Source organism: Cnephaeus nilssonii (genome assembly GCF_951640355.1).
Source record: "Cnephaeus nilssonii genome assembly, chromosome: 6".
Classification (NCBI taxonomy): domain Eukaryota; kingdom Metazoa; phylum Chordata; class Mammalia; order Chiroptera; family Vespertilionidae; genus Cnephaeus; species Cnephaeus nilssonii.
In genome coordinates this window covers 31,516,127-31,532,616 of record NC_137077.1, presented here as the reverse complement: position 1 = coordinate 31,532,616, position 16,490 = coordinate 31,516,127, and the positions used below count along the sequence as shown (strand labels likewise).

At 36.5% G+C, this 16,490-nt stretch overlaps 1 protein-coding gene across 7 annotated transcripts in view; it reads left to right on the top strand.

Moving 5' to 3' along the window:
* SOX5 (SRY-box transcription factor 5) overlaps positions 1–16,490 on the top strand; it is a 950,952-nt gene that overhangs the window by 875,172 nt on the left and 59,290 nt on the right. For all 7 annotated transcript variants that reach the window (XM_079773594.1, XM_079773592.1, XM_079773591.1 and 4 more), the window contains one exon: positions 746–892. In XM_079773594.1, coding sequence (XP_079629720.1) covers positions 746–892 — 147 coding nt within the window. The remainder of the gene's footprint in view (positions 1–745; positions 893–16,490) is intronic.

Sequence of the window (16,490 nt, the reverse complement as noted above, 5' to 3'; positions counted from 1 at the left end):
TTGACTTTTAGAATATTTTATTGATTATTTAGTAAGCATGATTATGTGATGGCATAGCAAAATGTGTATGCTTAGACAGTAATCCTGAAAACCCAAATCCTCAAGATAATTTCAGGTTTGTCTTTGTTTAAATATTATGAGGTAAAGTGGACTTCTGGCAACGTCTTAATTTTTATCAGTGTAGGTAGACTGGCCAGATAATGTTCTTACAAAACTCCTTCCATTCCTGCTCAATGGCTTTTTTTTTTTTTTTTTTTTTTTTGTATTTCTATACAACTAACAATCACAAAAAATTGTTACAGGTGCTCATTTCAGCAAGTCTGAAAAAAAGGCATAGTACTTTAAACATGAATAATAGGAAATTTACTTTGTATATGAAGCTGCATTATTTGTAACACACTGTGTAAAATTTAAAATGTGTAGAACAAAAAGAGGTCTTGGCCAAAGAATGATATACTTGCCTTCCAGAGATCTTGGGAAAGAGTAACTATACAGCCTGCTATTTTCTTAGAACCTCTGCGCATCCCGAAGCTGAAACCTCTTATATGTAGTCTCTGTTACTCCTCCCATAAAAAGTAAGTCATGAAAGTTTAGGTGACAGCTTCTTTCTTTAAATATTCTAGGGCACTAAGCAAAAATACCCAGAGGAAAAATACCACATCTGAAAGTATGTACTGTCTGAAGGGTGCATTAATTTTATCACTGAGTCTTTCAATGTCCCCCCCTCTCTCTGTTTCTTCTGCAGCAGTTATATGCTGCCCAGCTGGCTGCGATGCAGGTATCCCCAGGAGGAAAGCTCCCAGGCATACCCCAAGGCAACCTCGGTGCTGCTGTATCTCCTACCAGCATTCACACAGACAAGAGCACAAACAGCCCGCCACCCAAAAGCAAGGTACCCTTTGGAAGAAGCTATATATTTTACCATTTTGAGTTTTACTTTTCATTCAGTGGTATTTAGTGAATATCTATTATGTGCCAGCAACGGGGCTAAACTGTGGGTGTGCAAGGAGATAAGAGTCTAGTGGGATCAGTGCGTGTAAATTTACATACATGCATTTAGCATCATGTATTCCACAGATAGCTTTTATAAGAAATGAGTGCTACAAAGATTTATACGATAGTATACTGTATGCAAGTAGCTTACAGTGTGATAAAATGGATACCCATACTCTACGACACAAAGTCTTATAAAGAGTTACAGATAAGTGCTTTGGATGTTACTAGGACAGAGAGATTACCTTCCGTGAGAGACCATGGGAAAGGTTTCCCAAAGAAGGGGAGACTGAAATAGAACTTAAAATATGAGTACAATGAGGGTATATAGAAAATGTTTGATTTAAATATCAATCACTTATAATGTGTTATGGTATAAGTTTAATTTTATATATATCATTCATCCAATGCAACTGTCAGGTAAAGATCCTATATAATAAAATCCTAATATACTAAGTGTCCGGTTGACCGTTCAACAAATCAAAGCATAATATGCTAATGATATACTAAGGCCACTCAACCGCTCGCTATGATGTGCGCTGACCACCAAGGGTAAGTTAGCTTGCTGCTGGGGTCTGGCTGATCAGGACTGAGCAAAATGGGCCGACACGCCCTGGAGCCTTCCAGTGGTCCCTCTCTGCCTGGCCAACCTCCCGCGTCCCTCTCTGGCCACGATCATGCACCGGTGGGGTCCCTTGGCCTGGCCTGCACCCTCTCACAATCCGGGACCCCTCAGGGGATGTCAGAGAGCTGGTTTCAGCCTGATCCCACAGGCCAGGCTGCAGGACCCACTGGTGCATGAATTCGTGCACCGGGCCTCTAGTATGAAGATAATAATAGTGTTAGAAGTAATACTATTTAAAGCTAGTTTAGTTTTAGGAGCTAAAGAAACATTTCCTGAGAGAACATGAAAAAGAATGAGGGGAGGTTTTAATAATTTGTTTCTTAATTTAGAAGAAGAGGAATGCAGAAAAATTAAATGTCTGTGTTTGTAAAGACCTGACTTATTATATGATATGTGTGAAGATATTAAACTTTCTATAGATGAATTAAGAAGAGTAGCCATAAAGTAGTTTTCCCTGAGATTACTTAGGGAAATAATTGCACATATTCTCTACCTATTAGAAAATGTTAAGTAGAAAACTGATACAGTTATATATCCTCAGTGTTTGTTTTTTTCTGAACTACCTAGAAAATTGCTTCTATTCTTCATTCCATGAAAGCCATGCTGAAATGTCTAAAGAGTAACAGTGGCCAAAACCCGTTTGGCTCAGTGGATAGAGCATCAGCCTGCGGACTGAGAGGTCCCAGGTTCGATTCCGGTCAAGGGCATGTACCTTGGTTGCGGGCACATCTGTGCAGGAGGCAGCTGATCGATGTTTCTCTCACATCGATGTTTCTGACTATCTCTCTCCCTTCCTCTCTGTAAAAAATCAATAAAATATATTTTTTTAAAAAAAATAAAGAGGAACAGCGTAAGAGTAATCATAGTCACACAGTTGAAAAAAATTAGGAAGTATTAACAGAGGAAAAAAATACAAGAAATTTGTTAAGCCTCTTGTTCCCTGGCAGCTACCTTTCACAGTTAACCAATTAATTCAGAGACTGAACTGGAAAGAGAAAGGGTCAGTTTGGAAAGTGAGCTCCAACCTCTGCCTTCTCAAAACTCCGAAGTCTTTTGCTGTATTAATAAGAGAGAAATACACTGAGTGGCCAGATTATTATGATCTCTGAACGCATAATTATCTGGCCACTCAGTGTATATCCTATATAATAAAAGGCTAATATGCAAATTGTCCCCTTGACCAGGAGTTCCACCAGCAGGCAGGCCGGCCAACTGCCCATGCCCCCTCCCCCTGACCAGGCTGGCCGGACCCCACCCATGCATGAATTCATGCACTGGGCCAGATTATTATGCGTTTAGAGATCATAATAATCTGGCCACTCAGTGCATATTTGGAAGTATAACTTAACCTGGACAGGGGCCTTAGAAGGTGACTCCACAGCAATATGTGCAAATATACAGTACAAATGATTATACACACTAGTGACATTAGGAAATATACATATGCCACTTGTCAGATCTCTTTCAGCTGTTTAATGGGCCTTGCATGTTGAGCGCTTAATATATACCTAAGGCCTGGTCTGCTTTACTTTATACTGACAGCAGAACATACCTTTTTTTCAATAACAGTTTACATTCAATAGTATTCTGTATTAGTTTCACATGTACAGCAAAGTGGCTAGAAAATTACGTTATTTTACAGAGTGGTTCCCCTGATACTTCAAGCAGCCACTGAGCCCCACACATAGTCATCATGACTCGATTGACTGTATTTCCTATGCTGTAATCCACGTCTTTGTGACTATTCTGTAACTACCAATTCCTACCACTTAATCCCTTCACCCATTTCCCCCAGCTCCCCTACAACTGTCAGTCTAGAGCATACATTTTCTCAAACTTGATAATAATTATAACATTTAGTCAATAAAATTTAATTTTAAAGCAGTGTCTCATGGGCCAACAGTTTTAATATATTACATACACACTTAGTTTGAATAAAATAAGTAGCTTTAGCCACATAGTCATTGTCACACACAAATAACTCTGTGAGGTATTATTGTTTTTCTTGATTTACTAATGTGAATTTTTTTACATCATGCTTTATAATGACGCTTTACATTAGGACATTTTTTATTTTTGAATTAAAGTTTTCTTTGCCAAAATTAGGATGCTGCTTTATAAACTGTATGGTTCTAGACACTCATAGAACTCCATAGACTGGGTATAAAACTGATTATTTAAGTAATGTTAAAATTCTGCCACATTTTATGGTTTCACATATCTGTGTTTATTTAACATGAACAAAAAAATAGGTTGTTTCTGTATCTATGATTATATATAATTTAACAAATATATTTATATTTTACCTTTAAAATTCAGTTCTCTTTGAAAATTAGCCCTGCCTTGGCTGGTGCAGCTCAGTTGGTTGGGCATTGTCCCATGCACCAGGAGGTTGCTGGTTTGATTCCCAGACAGGGCACATGCCTGGGTTGCAGGCTCGATCCCAGTTAGGGGGCGTGCAAAGGCAGCAGATCCATGTTGTACTCTCACATTGATGTTTCTCTCTCCCCCCCCCTTTCCTTTCTCTCTCTCTCTAAAAATCAATAAACTGTTCTTTAAAACAAAACAAAAAAAGAAGAAAATTAGCCCTCATGATTTTACTATCATATAAAGTTTAATAAAACTGCGGATGTTATATATCCTTTCATCTGTAATTATTGTTAAATACATAAAAAGTTCAACACAAATAAAATGCCTCTTTTTACTAATAAGTAACAACAACAATAAAATGAAAAGCTGTCCTTTCTTTGCTCAGTATCCTCTGGCATACTGTCTACAACCACTTATTGTCAGAAAAGATGCCTTAAAGGTGCTTGTGTTTCACTCAGCAGTAAACTTTAATAGGTTAAAAATAGCCTGACCAATAAATATTACCATCATCACTTGAATGAAGAACATGGCCAAAAATAAATAAAACCAAGCAGTAAATAAAGAGGACCCCTTTCAAAATACTAATTTAGTTGTTTATAGCCTGGAATTGACATTTATATATAGCATAATAAATATTTTCACTTTGCAAAGATATTTTACTTCTATATAATAATTATCATTTACTATTGCATTTAAGATTTTATCCAATAAATTCTTAGTGTCCTGTGGGGTATTTTTATGTGTTTTATTAGTGAATTTTCATGTCTGTCTTATATATTGTAGAATTATTTTATTAAAGGGCTTTGGGTTGTCTGCATACCTACCCAGCATAAACCTGATGGTTTACATTGAAAGTCTATTTATTGTTCAGAACAATGGACTCGTAAGTCACATCCAGGTGACGATGTAAGGAAAATGATCTTATTGGCAGCTGTCAAAAATCATGCTCTCTGGTTTTATTGCCTGCCCTTCCTCCTGGGTATGCCTTTGCCTTTGACTCACAACTCTGGAGAAGGACACAAACAAAAGTTATTTGCAATTTGCAAAAAAATAAAAGGGGGAATCAAAAGGAGGGGGCTCCAAAAGACTGTAAAATTGTACAGCATGGGTCCTCTGATGCATGCTGTTTTCAATCTGCTGTGTGCCAGTTGGAGGCTTGGGGAGTGTGTGTGCGCGCGAGAAAGGATAATGCTGAGAAATGATAGAGTGGCTGTGACCTCCAAGCTCAGCCTGGAAATCCAAGACATTGATTTCACTTAGCATACCTGCTGAGAAATCTGGCGGAGTTCAGTTGTAATAAAAGAACAAGATTCTGTTCTAATGGTAATGGCGTATGACAGACATATCACTTTGTCCTCAGCGCCAGAGAGAGGAGAAGTGGAGAGAGGTCACCTGACCTGCCTGTGGTGTTGTTCCAGTGCGGTACTGGGCTCTGAACTGCCGCCTGGGAACATAATTACTTATAATATTCAATGATGAAGAAACCTTTAGAGACCTCACCATGAACCTCTGAAAACCGCACACAGAAATTGGGTTCTGTGGATATGAAAACAGGAAAAGGAATCTGGTCTCTTCAACTCTGCACTGGAGGCCTTGGATAGTGTTGCTTGAGTTATATGTATGTCCTTGAACTTACTGTTTGTGAACTGCTTTCATTAATGGCTGAAATAATGTCATTGGTTAACTTTATTTTATTCTTATCCTTTGATTTTATTAGACACAGGCCAAGAAAAGATTTTTTTTTTCGTGGTCTATTTGCCAAAGATTCAAAATTCAGATCAGCAGCAATTTTTTAAGTTTCTCAGGTATTACATAAAATCTTAATTTATGTGTACTTGTCTCTTTAGCAATTATTTAATTTTTTTTTCTCCTCTCAATTCTATCCCAGGACAATTTATTTTTCATTCCCCAACAAAAGGAAATGTATTTAATTCTTCAGAGATATTCTCATTGATCATGTACTCACAGCTGTGCTTATGAGTAAATATTGGTAAATAACTTCAAATGAAATCTTGAACTTTTGTTCACAAGATATCCTAAAGAAAACTGTAGAAATAATTTTGCTTCTCAAATTAAGGAAAATTGCTTAGTTAAGGTATTATTTAGCAGTATTGGCCCTTGATTTTCAAATATAATATTGTTGCTTTGAGTTTGCTTATGTTTCTTAACAAATGTGTGAATTAATTTTTTTATAGTTTAGCTTTCTGCCACAAGTGTATCCAGGGACTTTCATTTCTGTACCACATATTTCTTTATTTAAGTGATTTCTGCATTAATCATTGAAGGCTTTTAAGAACCTAGATAGCCTTTGCTTTATAATAGTAATTGATCTCTTGATAGCATTTGCTTAGTTATATTTTTAAAATAGCTATATTTTTAATAAGAGAATTACTATTAGCCTTAAAATAGTTCTCTTAGAAGGAGAGTATTTTTACTCAGTTTCTCACATTGTTGGTAATGTACAGGCTTATAATTCTATGTTATCAAGAAATCCTCAAATGTCATAGATATGCTAACCATCTGAAATTCATATTTTAACTGTTTTTCCTTGATAAAGTAGCCATTTCTTGGGAAAAAGTATAAGAGCAACTTGTAAATACTAATACATGTCTCTTAGTAGTCAATGAAAACTTATTGCCTACAGTAACCAAGAATAGTTCGTTTGTAAAGCTGATGACAAGAGAGAATTTCTGGGTGCTTTTCTGTTAAACTTACTATGACCCTTGTCATACCCCTGATCACAGTTTTGTCTATGTCAATGATAGAAATATAGATTGTCTGAATCAATTTTTGTTCTTGTTTTCAAATACTCTGGCAGCGATATTCCCATTTGCTCAGCAGTAGCACCTGGGAGTTATGACAAGAAAAAGAAATATTTTTCCCAACAAGCCAGAACACCCCTGGCCAGCTTACCAGACACAATCAGATTCTCTGAGCTATAATATCCTTATAAATATTGCTTCAAATTCAGACGCAAGAAGTGGAACTCTATTGTTATCTGATCCTGTTTCACAGGAACAGTAATGCATATCTTTTCTGATTTGCTAGCCATGTGCTTGTATTAGTAATGTCAGAAGTGCCAGAGACTCCTGTTAGGACACCTATTTTTTGTTGCAATGTACCAATCAGATGGTTTCATGCTCTCAAGTAATTATCATATCAACACACACTGATCTGCAAGGGAGAACTGTAGTTTAATACTGTGAGTCACACACTGTGGTATGCATACACACAAGATTATTTAGCAATATGTGTAAGTATAAGACATCAGAGGATAATTTTGATTCATCTTAACTGAAAATTAGTTATAACAGGAGATGTGGGAACTAAAGCTTTTTTGCTAACTTTGAAACAGTAGTCCATAATCCCAAGTGGGGGGTAAGGGCTGAACACATCCAGTATATCCACAACCAAGTCAATCTACCAACAACGCTAACTAGAAAAACACGATTTTTAATATTTGACAAAATCATCCTTTCAGGATAAAGCACAGGACATCAAAGAGACTTCATAAGTTTGAAACAGAGAAGTGCTAAGGCCTCCGCAGGAGTTTTTTCCATGATGGAAAGTTCAGAAAGCACTGCTCAGTATAGCTATCACTGTATTTCGTATTTTTCACATTTTCTCTACCTATGAAAAATTTTTAATCATACTAGTTGCTAAGATGTAATCGCCAAGATGTAAAAGTTCCTCAAATAGTACTATTTGACTTATTCTTACAGCTTTCCAGGTCAAGATCTCAAATAAATTTTCACTTACTACACAGGGCTAAAACTAGTCTCTGAGTATACTATCTCTAAGTAACCCACAGAGCTTAAGTAGTATCAGTAAGAGAGAAGCTGTCCTCCGTCTATACATGGGAGATCAAATAAAATCACTGATCCATCCTGAACCTGTAGGAGCTGGTATGCTGTAGACTTCATTTCTTTGAAAATTCCAGAACAGAAAGAGATGTTGGCCTCAGCTAATTATAACCACCTTCAAATTGGCCATTTTCAATTCTTATGCTTTAAACACTGTCTGGCATATCCATGAAATGCAAGAACCTCCCTAACACCTTGCTCTGTACAGCTGCTTTGTGCTTTGTTGAACACTCTTCTCTCCCTTGTGTTTCAGTATCTGTGCAGTGCCTATTTTGTGAGCCTTAGAGAGGTGACACGTATGTGTCATATGCAAGAGGTGAATTCATTTGAGAAGAATCACCCTATAGGGTCAAACTGTCAATGTGGCCCGTGGTCATTAGCACCTCTTCCTGGGTGGGACCTATTTACAGTGGATATAACATAGTCGCTCAGGCATTTTAAATAAATTAGTTTCTTTTTGTAGTCCCCTGTTGCTAAACTGAAATATGTTAAATGAAGTGCTATCAACAGAAACCCCGTGATGAGCCCCTTCCTCCCTTTTTCATCCGTATTCAATTGACAGGAATTGCAAATAGCTAGGTACTCACACAGAGGCTCTTCTGAGCACAGTGGTATTAAATGTCCAAGTAGATCGTTTGGTGATATAGTCTTATGATTTGGGAAGAAGGGGGTTGGTCACCATAAAAACAGTAAAAGTCACAAAACAAAGAGATAGATTAGGTATATTGTTGGCATTAAAAGAAGGCACACTATACAGAGGGAGCTGGGTCTGGCCTCTGTTGTCCAGGATAGTGGTTTTGTTTTGACAGGAACCTGCCATGGATGCAGCAGCCAGTTCTGATGAGCCATGTCAAAGCTTTTTAATAATGCAAACCAAGATGCTGAGCAAGTTGCAGACACAGGCAGATCCACAGAACCACATTCTTTTAACTGGAAGTTGCCCTCTCAAATCAGTCCAACCTGAAGCAGAATCACTGTCCAAAAAGCTATGTTAAAATTAAAGCATTTTAATTTTAACACCAGGCGGTTAAAACCTAAAGAGAACGTGAAAGAAAAACTGACAGTGTAGAAGGATGTTCCTGCGTAGGAGGAGTCTGTAGCACAACTTCAGTGAACACCATGGCTCAACACAGGTTGAGCAAAAGTCATTTGCACCTGAAAGCTTTTCTAAAAGAAAGGATGTGTTGAGCCATAGGCCTGCTAAAGGCAGTCTAAACCCCTGCAGCAGTGTTAGATGGAGAAGATGGTGTTCCCCACCCTGGGATTGGCAGGGCTCTCATATACAAACAGTTTCGGGGGTAGGGGGGAGGTGTAAGTTGCTTTGAGAAATTTACATTGGCTGTTGATAAAGGGGATGGGATAGGTGAGGCTGGGATAGTTTTGGGACAGGTGGATAGTCTGTGTAAGGAAGAAGTGTTTGCTCTTCTGGACTAGTTGTAGTTAACAGTCCAGAAAATATCATGCCCAACCTGGTAGTCATCTCTTTGGTTAGTCTCTCTAGATAAATGGGAAAATAGCCACCTGAAAGGTAACTCAAAGTTTAACTATACACTTAGGAATGTAATGTCTTTTGTTGGTTTCCCCCTGCTGCTATTGACTCATTAACCTCTCTTGTCTCTTTCTTCCACCCTCCGGCCTGCTATAATTTAATTTAGGGCATCTCAGAACTTTCTCCTTGTCACATGCTAAGTCATTACTACTACATCAGAGACTCAGAAAGCAAAATTACACCTCTGTTACTTGCCTTTTGGGGAATCATTTGTCCTTTTGACTACCTAAAACATTCTTCAAGTCAATTAAAATATTTTATTTTCTATCCTAAATAATTGATCAGTGCCTCATTTGAGCTACTGATTATAGACCCCTGGATTGGAAATGTTTGAATAGAGAATTAAGAAGTGACATCATAGAGAATTAATCTAAACCTCCAATTTTATTCTCTCTTCATTGAATTAAATATATTCTGCTTAAAAATTATTTCATATTCATAAAATAAGAAGAATATTAATGGTCCCTTTTAGAAATACCCCAGAATATAGGTTAACATTACAATTTTAATTAGCATGGTTATTAAAATTACAATTACTAATATCTTGTTTAGATGAAGAAAATAGTATATATGCATATTTATTTGTTAGACTTCACCAACAGATTTTTCTTGAGAGAGAACAAAGCGTTCTGCTAAGGCTTTAAAGAGTGGACAGTAGAAAGAAAACAATGCATTAATTAGATAGATGTAAGAGTCAGAAAAATAAAGAGATGTAATATTCTAAACTGAAGACTGGCTAGTTCAAAATGCAAAATATTCAAAATGTATTTAACAAGATGTATTAGATATTTTGTTTGTAGAATTATGGAAGCTTACGTAAGAAGGAAACCCAGAAAGTATGTAGACCAACCCATAATAACCAGTCACAAGGTCACTTTGCCTCTGCCTACACTCCTGCTATGAGAGGGAGTCCACCACTTCATAAGGTGGCAGTATTTTATAAAGGGTAACTATTACTGTCACAATATCCTTACTTAAATAGAACTGTAATCAACTTTCCAGTATTCCTACTTGTGGTTCCACTGAGTGGCAATTGTATTTGTTAGAACTCTTTCAGTGATAGAAAACCCAGACCAACTGGATTAAACAAAAAGGAAATGTATTCACTAACATTTTTTTAAAGATTATTTTGAATCCAGGTATGGCTTAATCAGAAATTCAAACAGTAGCACATGGAATTGGTTTCTATCTCTTAGCTCCGTTCTTGTCTCATTCCTCACAGAACTGTCCCCCTTCACTGTTCTGTAGCACCCTATGCGTGCATCTACCATTCATTGACTCAACACATCTTAATTTATGCCTTGTGGGTGCCAAGTGTAGTTTAAAGCAGTAGGATCAGAGCTACTACAATGAAGAACATAACAGTTTGCCCTCTCAAGGTTTTGCAGGTGAAGGGGAAGAGGCAAACTATGAGTAATTAAACAGATGGATTCGTGTATTGGTAAGTGCTACATATAACATGGTAAAATGTAGAGTGCCTGGGGACAAGTGAGGGGATCTTCTTGAGATGGAGTTATAAAGGAAGTCCTCTCTGAATCATGAAGAGGAAAGTACCTACCAAGGTCTGAGGATCTTGCATACCAGAGGAATAGCAATTGCAAAGGCCCTAATCTGTCAGTGAGCTTGACAAAGTCAAGGTTTAGAAAATAGCCTGGGGTGGAATGATATGAACTGAGATTGGGAATGAGAAAGACCAGATCATGTTAAGGAGCTTGAATTATATTCTAACTGTATTCATTTTTAAAGAGAAATTATGCATTTTCCATTTGTCATACCACTTATTAAACGGTTGTACTTAGCTACATAATGTCTTACTTTCTTAGGGTAACATGTCTTTGAAGCAAAGAAAAAACATTGTTTTATCCCTTGGACCTGTTAATATATTAAGTGTCTCTACAATACCTCCCTAGAAACACTCTGAAATTTGAGCCCTGATAACATATCCTGGATTTTGCCATTGGAGAGACAAGACAATTTCATTCAACAAATACCTGTTGATTACCTCTGATGTGGGGTCTGAGTCCTAGGGCCTGAGGATACCTGTAGACAGTGCAGACAGGGCTCTGACCTCGCAGAGCACAGAGTTTGTAGTGAGGAAAATGGTGAGGGATATGGGCAGAAAAAGACAATCATGTACAAAGGTGGCAAGCGAGTGCCAAGAGTATGGATTGAATTTCGAATATTTCCTGGGGATTTTTCAGACTCACTTTCTTTATCAGAGGTTTTTCATTAGTAGTGTAAGAAAACACACATAATTGATAGTACTTGTCATTACCTGTATGAAACAAATTAAAGGTTGAGTTTTAGGAGTGATATTTTGATACTAACACAAATACAAGAATATTGATTTAAACATAATCATGTTAAAAATCTAGAATTGCTATTTATAAGTGCTCATAAGAGTATTGGAATTTTTATTGTACTTACTGTCTTTTGAGCAAGTTAACAAGTGACAAAAGAAAGCAGAGTCTAATTTATAATTAATCTGATTTTTGCTTTTTAAATTTTTTTTTTATTTTAACCCAGAATTTATAACCCAGTGTTATTTTGTCAGATCTGCCAAGTACAGTAGACTTTTAGCTATCAGTGAAAAATGTGCTATAATTTTAAAAGAACTACTACAGAGTAGTTTTTAAGTTATGAATAGCATCATTTTTATCATTGGGCTAAACCTGTAAGTTCCTGAATTGAGAATTTTTGAGAAGACAAGTATCTTTCAAAATCAATACCTGCTTCTTTCCTCCATCTCCCCCTCTACTCCAGTGGTTCTCAACCTTTCTAATGCCACGACCCTTTAATGCAGTTCCTCATGTTGTGGTGACCCCCAACCATAAAATTATTTTCGTTGCTACTTCATAACTGTAATTTTGCTACTGTTATGAATCATAATGTAAATATCTGTGTTTTCCGATGGTCTTAGGCGACCCTGCTAGCAGTTCTCAACCTGTGGGTCGCGACCCACAGGTTGAGAACCGCTGCTGTAGAGCCTAAGACCATCGGAAAACGCAGATATTTACATTACAATTCATAACAGTAGCAAAATTACTACTCCCTCCCTTCCCTTCCTCAGGTCATAAGCTTTATTAAAGTCCCACTTCTTGTCATATAAATATATATTGCCAGTCATTTTTTAAAAATCTCCTATAAAATTTCTGTAAAATTTGATAAATAATGTGATTATGTTCTTGGTTAAAAAATGTCCTTATATATTTATTGAAGCATGTACATTCATAATGCACTTAAAATTCTATTCATTTTACTGATACTGAGTTTATACAGATCTGATATATCTGTATTATTGTGTTATATTCTACACCGTGACATTTTTTTTAGTTATACTTTTCACATTTTCTCAAGCATACACAGTATGAAAATGGCATTAATTGCACAGTGAAGGAGAAATAGAGACTATTTAATCCAGTGCCTGTCCAAAAAGTTATCAGATGATGAAGTTCTGCATCATCATTCATATTGTTTTTCATTACTTCTAATAATCAACCAAAGAACACATATTCTTAATTATGGTTTTTTTTAAACAAAGACCAAAAATTGTGTATCTTGATTAGTATTAAATGTGAGAAAAAAATGCTTCAACTGGTGCACAATGAGTAGTATCATTCATATTGACTGTTCATTATTGCTTAAGGTCTGCTTAATATGTTCAGAGGAATTTGCCAGAATATATTTCTTACCTCATGTATCTTAAAGTTTGATAACATAGGAAACGCAGAATATAAAATTGCTCTTTTTGTGAAATAGGGGAAATTTTTATAACTTGTTTTTTACTTGAAAATATATTTGAATCTTTTTCTATACTGAAATAAGAATTTTGGTCATGAAAAGTATAAAATTTGAAAAGTGCATTCTTAATGGCTCAGAGTGTTGAATATTGAGAACTTGATTAATAGGTGCTGCTTGGAAAGCAGCATACCTACGGATGCAAGTATCTAAATGTCATAAACAGCTAGCAATTTCCCTTAACCTGAGCCCTAAGGTGTCCTAAGGTTCTCATGGGAAGAATGTACCCCTTTCCTAGGCCTGGGCTTCCTTGTAGATAATATAATTGGCTGCTTCTTTGAATTACACAACCTCCCTTGTGATCTGCAGGACTTACAAGTGCAATATTCCACAACATTTAGAACTTGTACTTCCAACTATGAACTAGCTGATTCCATTGGGTGACTTTTTTCAGAACCTAGCAGTTTACATTTTTTAAAAGATATTTTTGTATTCAAAAGGATAAAGAAGAGATCTCTAAATTTAGAGAAAACAAAGACCAGAATTTTTGTTTCACAGGTTTACATAACTAAAATAATGTGAAGGGAAAAATATATACTCAAAAAAAGATAAAAATTCATTTTCTCTTAAATTGTTTGCCAATACCAGAAAAGACTAAGAACCTTATATTTTTTGTAAAACCACAAAGTACTTTTTACTGAAGCTCAGTTTTAGTTCTTTGCAAGATCATTTGTCAATAATGAGATATCATATGAGATTTTCATTTAAATTGGAGTTTTCAATAACCAAGGAATCTTATTTCCCCCCCCCCAGTTTATTATATAATTTCAAATGCTTTGGTTTGTTGTGCAATTTTGATGACTTTTGGTAGTGTAGATATTTTATAAATAGGAAAAAAATAAATTTAGACTAAAAATAGAAAAGATGAAATACTGCAAAGATTTTTCTCTTGTGTTATTTCAAGTAGCACTTAAAATAACATAAGAAAAAAATGCAATTGTGAAGTATTATAAAATTATTAAGACAGCAATAGGAATGTCCTTAAATAGGTACAGATTTGTGTTTTCTGTACTTCTCATGCAACTCTTTTGAGGATCAAAGTTTCATTTTAAGTCGGCAGGAGCTTAATATTCAGAGCAACCTTTTATAAATAGAGGGCAAGACAAGAATTTTGGGTCAAATGATGGAATTTTTGGTGCCAGTTATCATGCAGATAATGCTGTCATTTATCTTTAAAAAAATGATGGTTCTGATCCAATTTTAAGAGAACCTCTGGGTGATTTTTGTTGGATTTGGTTTTGCTTGTCTTTTTCTATCAGCATTCATAATGTTGCTGTGAGCTACAATTCTGATCTGTTATATCTGGAATTATAATTTATGGACTTGCAACAAACTTAAGTGAAAGAAAGATCAATTCCACAAGATTGATCATATTAGATACACATTCTTTATCCACTGAATTTTAAGTGGCTGGCTCATAATATATGCTCAATAAGGGTTTACTAGATAAAATGTTTATACTATACTGTTTGATCTTAATAATATGTAGTTAAACCTTAGTTGTCACTGTAATATAGTTTTCACTATCTGTTTCTGCAGTTATGCTTATTACTGCAACATGACTTAAGAGAATGTGTCTGAATACAGGTTTTTTTAAAATTCAGTAGTATTTCTTTTAACTCTTGTCAGGTGAACTTTGGGGCCTTTGGGGTAATCTATTATATAAAAAGCCTGTGGTCGTCACACCATCACACTATAATGACCAATCAGCAGGAGGCTGCGTGTGCTGCAGGCGCGTGTGGGTGGGTGGGGCTGCATGCGTGGCAAGGCATGTGCGGGTGGGCAGGGACTTGACTCTGGAGGACTTAACCGGAGGCACGGGTGGGTTTTTGGGTCCCACTGGTGTGGCAGGTGGGTTTCTGGGTCCCACACAGCAGTGGTGGCGGCGGCGGGGGCGGCAGCCGCAGGACTCTTTCTGGGTCCCACCGAGCCGCGGGACTCCAGGTCCTGGGTCTCACATGATTTCGCGCACTGGGCCCCTAGTTATATTATAAAATTTTGGGCATGTAAAATAAAATATTGAGAATTTAATGAGATAAAAAGGAATATTTTTTAAATTCTAAAATAATCTTTCAAAATATGCTTGAATCCTGTTTTAAAAAATATCTACTTAAACTGCAGTTAATAAAATATGATTTACCCTATATGAGAGCTCTACTTAGGAAGAGAATGTCTTCCTTTGGAAAAAGGCATGTTCCAAGAAATAGACTTTATATTTTACTTGAAACAAAGCTATATGTTTATTAACTGGTTTATGTAATTTTTTAAAAAATCATGTGATATTTGTGTTAGTCATAAGGGAGATTTCTAGAGTCACTTTTAGAAGCTATCAAGCAATATTTATTGACTACCTATAATGCACTAGACACTGTGGTAGAGTAAAAAAGAACAGTAATTAACATCAGTACAGTGTAATAAGGAATGCAGATCAATAAAGAATTAAAATACTATGTGCCAAGTACTAGTCAAAGAATAATGTGAATTAAGGACAACAGTTCCCAGCCCAACCTGAGGCAAAATAGGATAAGGAAAGACTTTCAGAAAATGTGCCATTTATAAAGTTTTTGAAGGAAAATGAAAAAGCCTGTGCAAAGATACATAGGTATAACTGAGTTGGGTGTTGGATTTTGTCTGAATTTTAAAGAAATAAGGTCGACTATAATGCATATTGAAAATTTTTGGAGAGACCTTAAGAGTACAAAATATAGCTGAAACCGGTTTGGCTCAGTGGATAGAGCGTCGGCCTGCAGACTCAAGGGTCCCAGGTTCGATTCCGGTCAAGGGCATGTGCCTTGGTTGTGGGAACATCCCCAGTGGGGGGTGTGCAGGAGGTAGCTGATCGATGTTTCTCTCTCATCGATGTTTCTAACTCTCTATCCCTCTCTTTTCCTCTCTGTAAAAAATCAATAAAATATATTTTTTTTTAAAAAAAGAGTACAAAATATAAAGTAAGATAGAAGTGTCTAAAGGATAAAGTTTAATCTCCTTCCCATGGCATTCTGTGACCTAGCCTCACCTACTCCACTAGCCTAACTTATTATTTCTCCTTTCTCCCAATCCCAATAATTTGTGCTCCAAATGGAATCCCTTCCTCACCTCCTTTTGCCTATGTTTGTGCCACTCTGCCTCTCAGAAGCTCTTTTGCCCTCTTCCTTCCACTTTCCCTCTTGCACCTACTCATAAGAACTATCTCAGCTGTCACCTCTGTATAGAATTGGCTACTCCATCATGTGTGACCCCACTGCACAGATGCATACTCCATGAATAGTATCACAGCACCCCTATGACACTC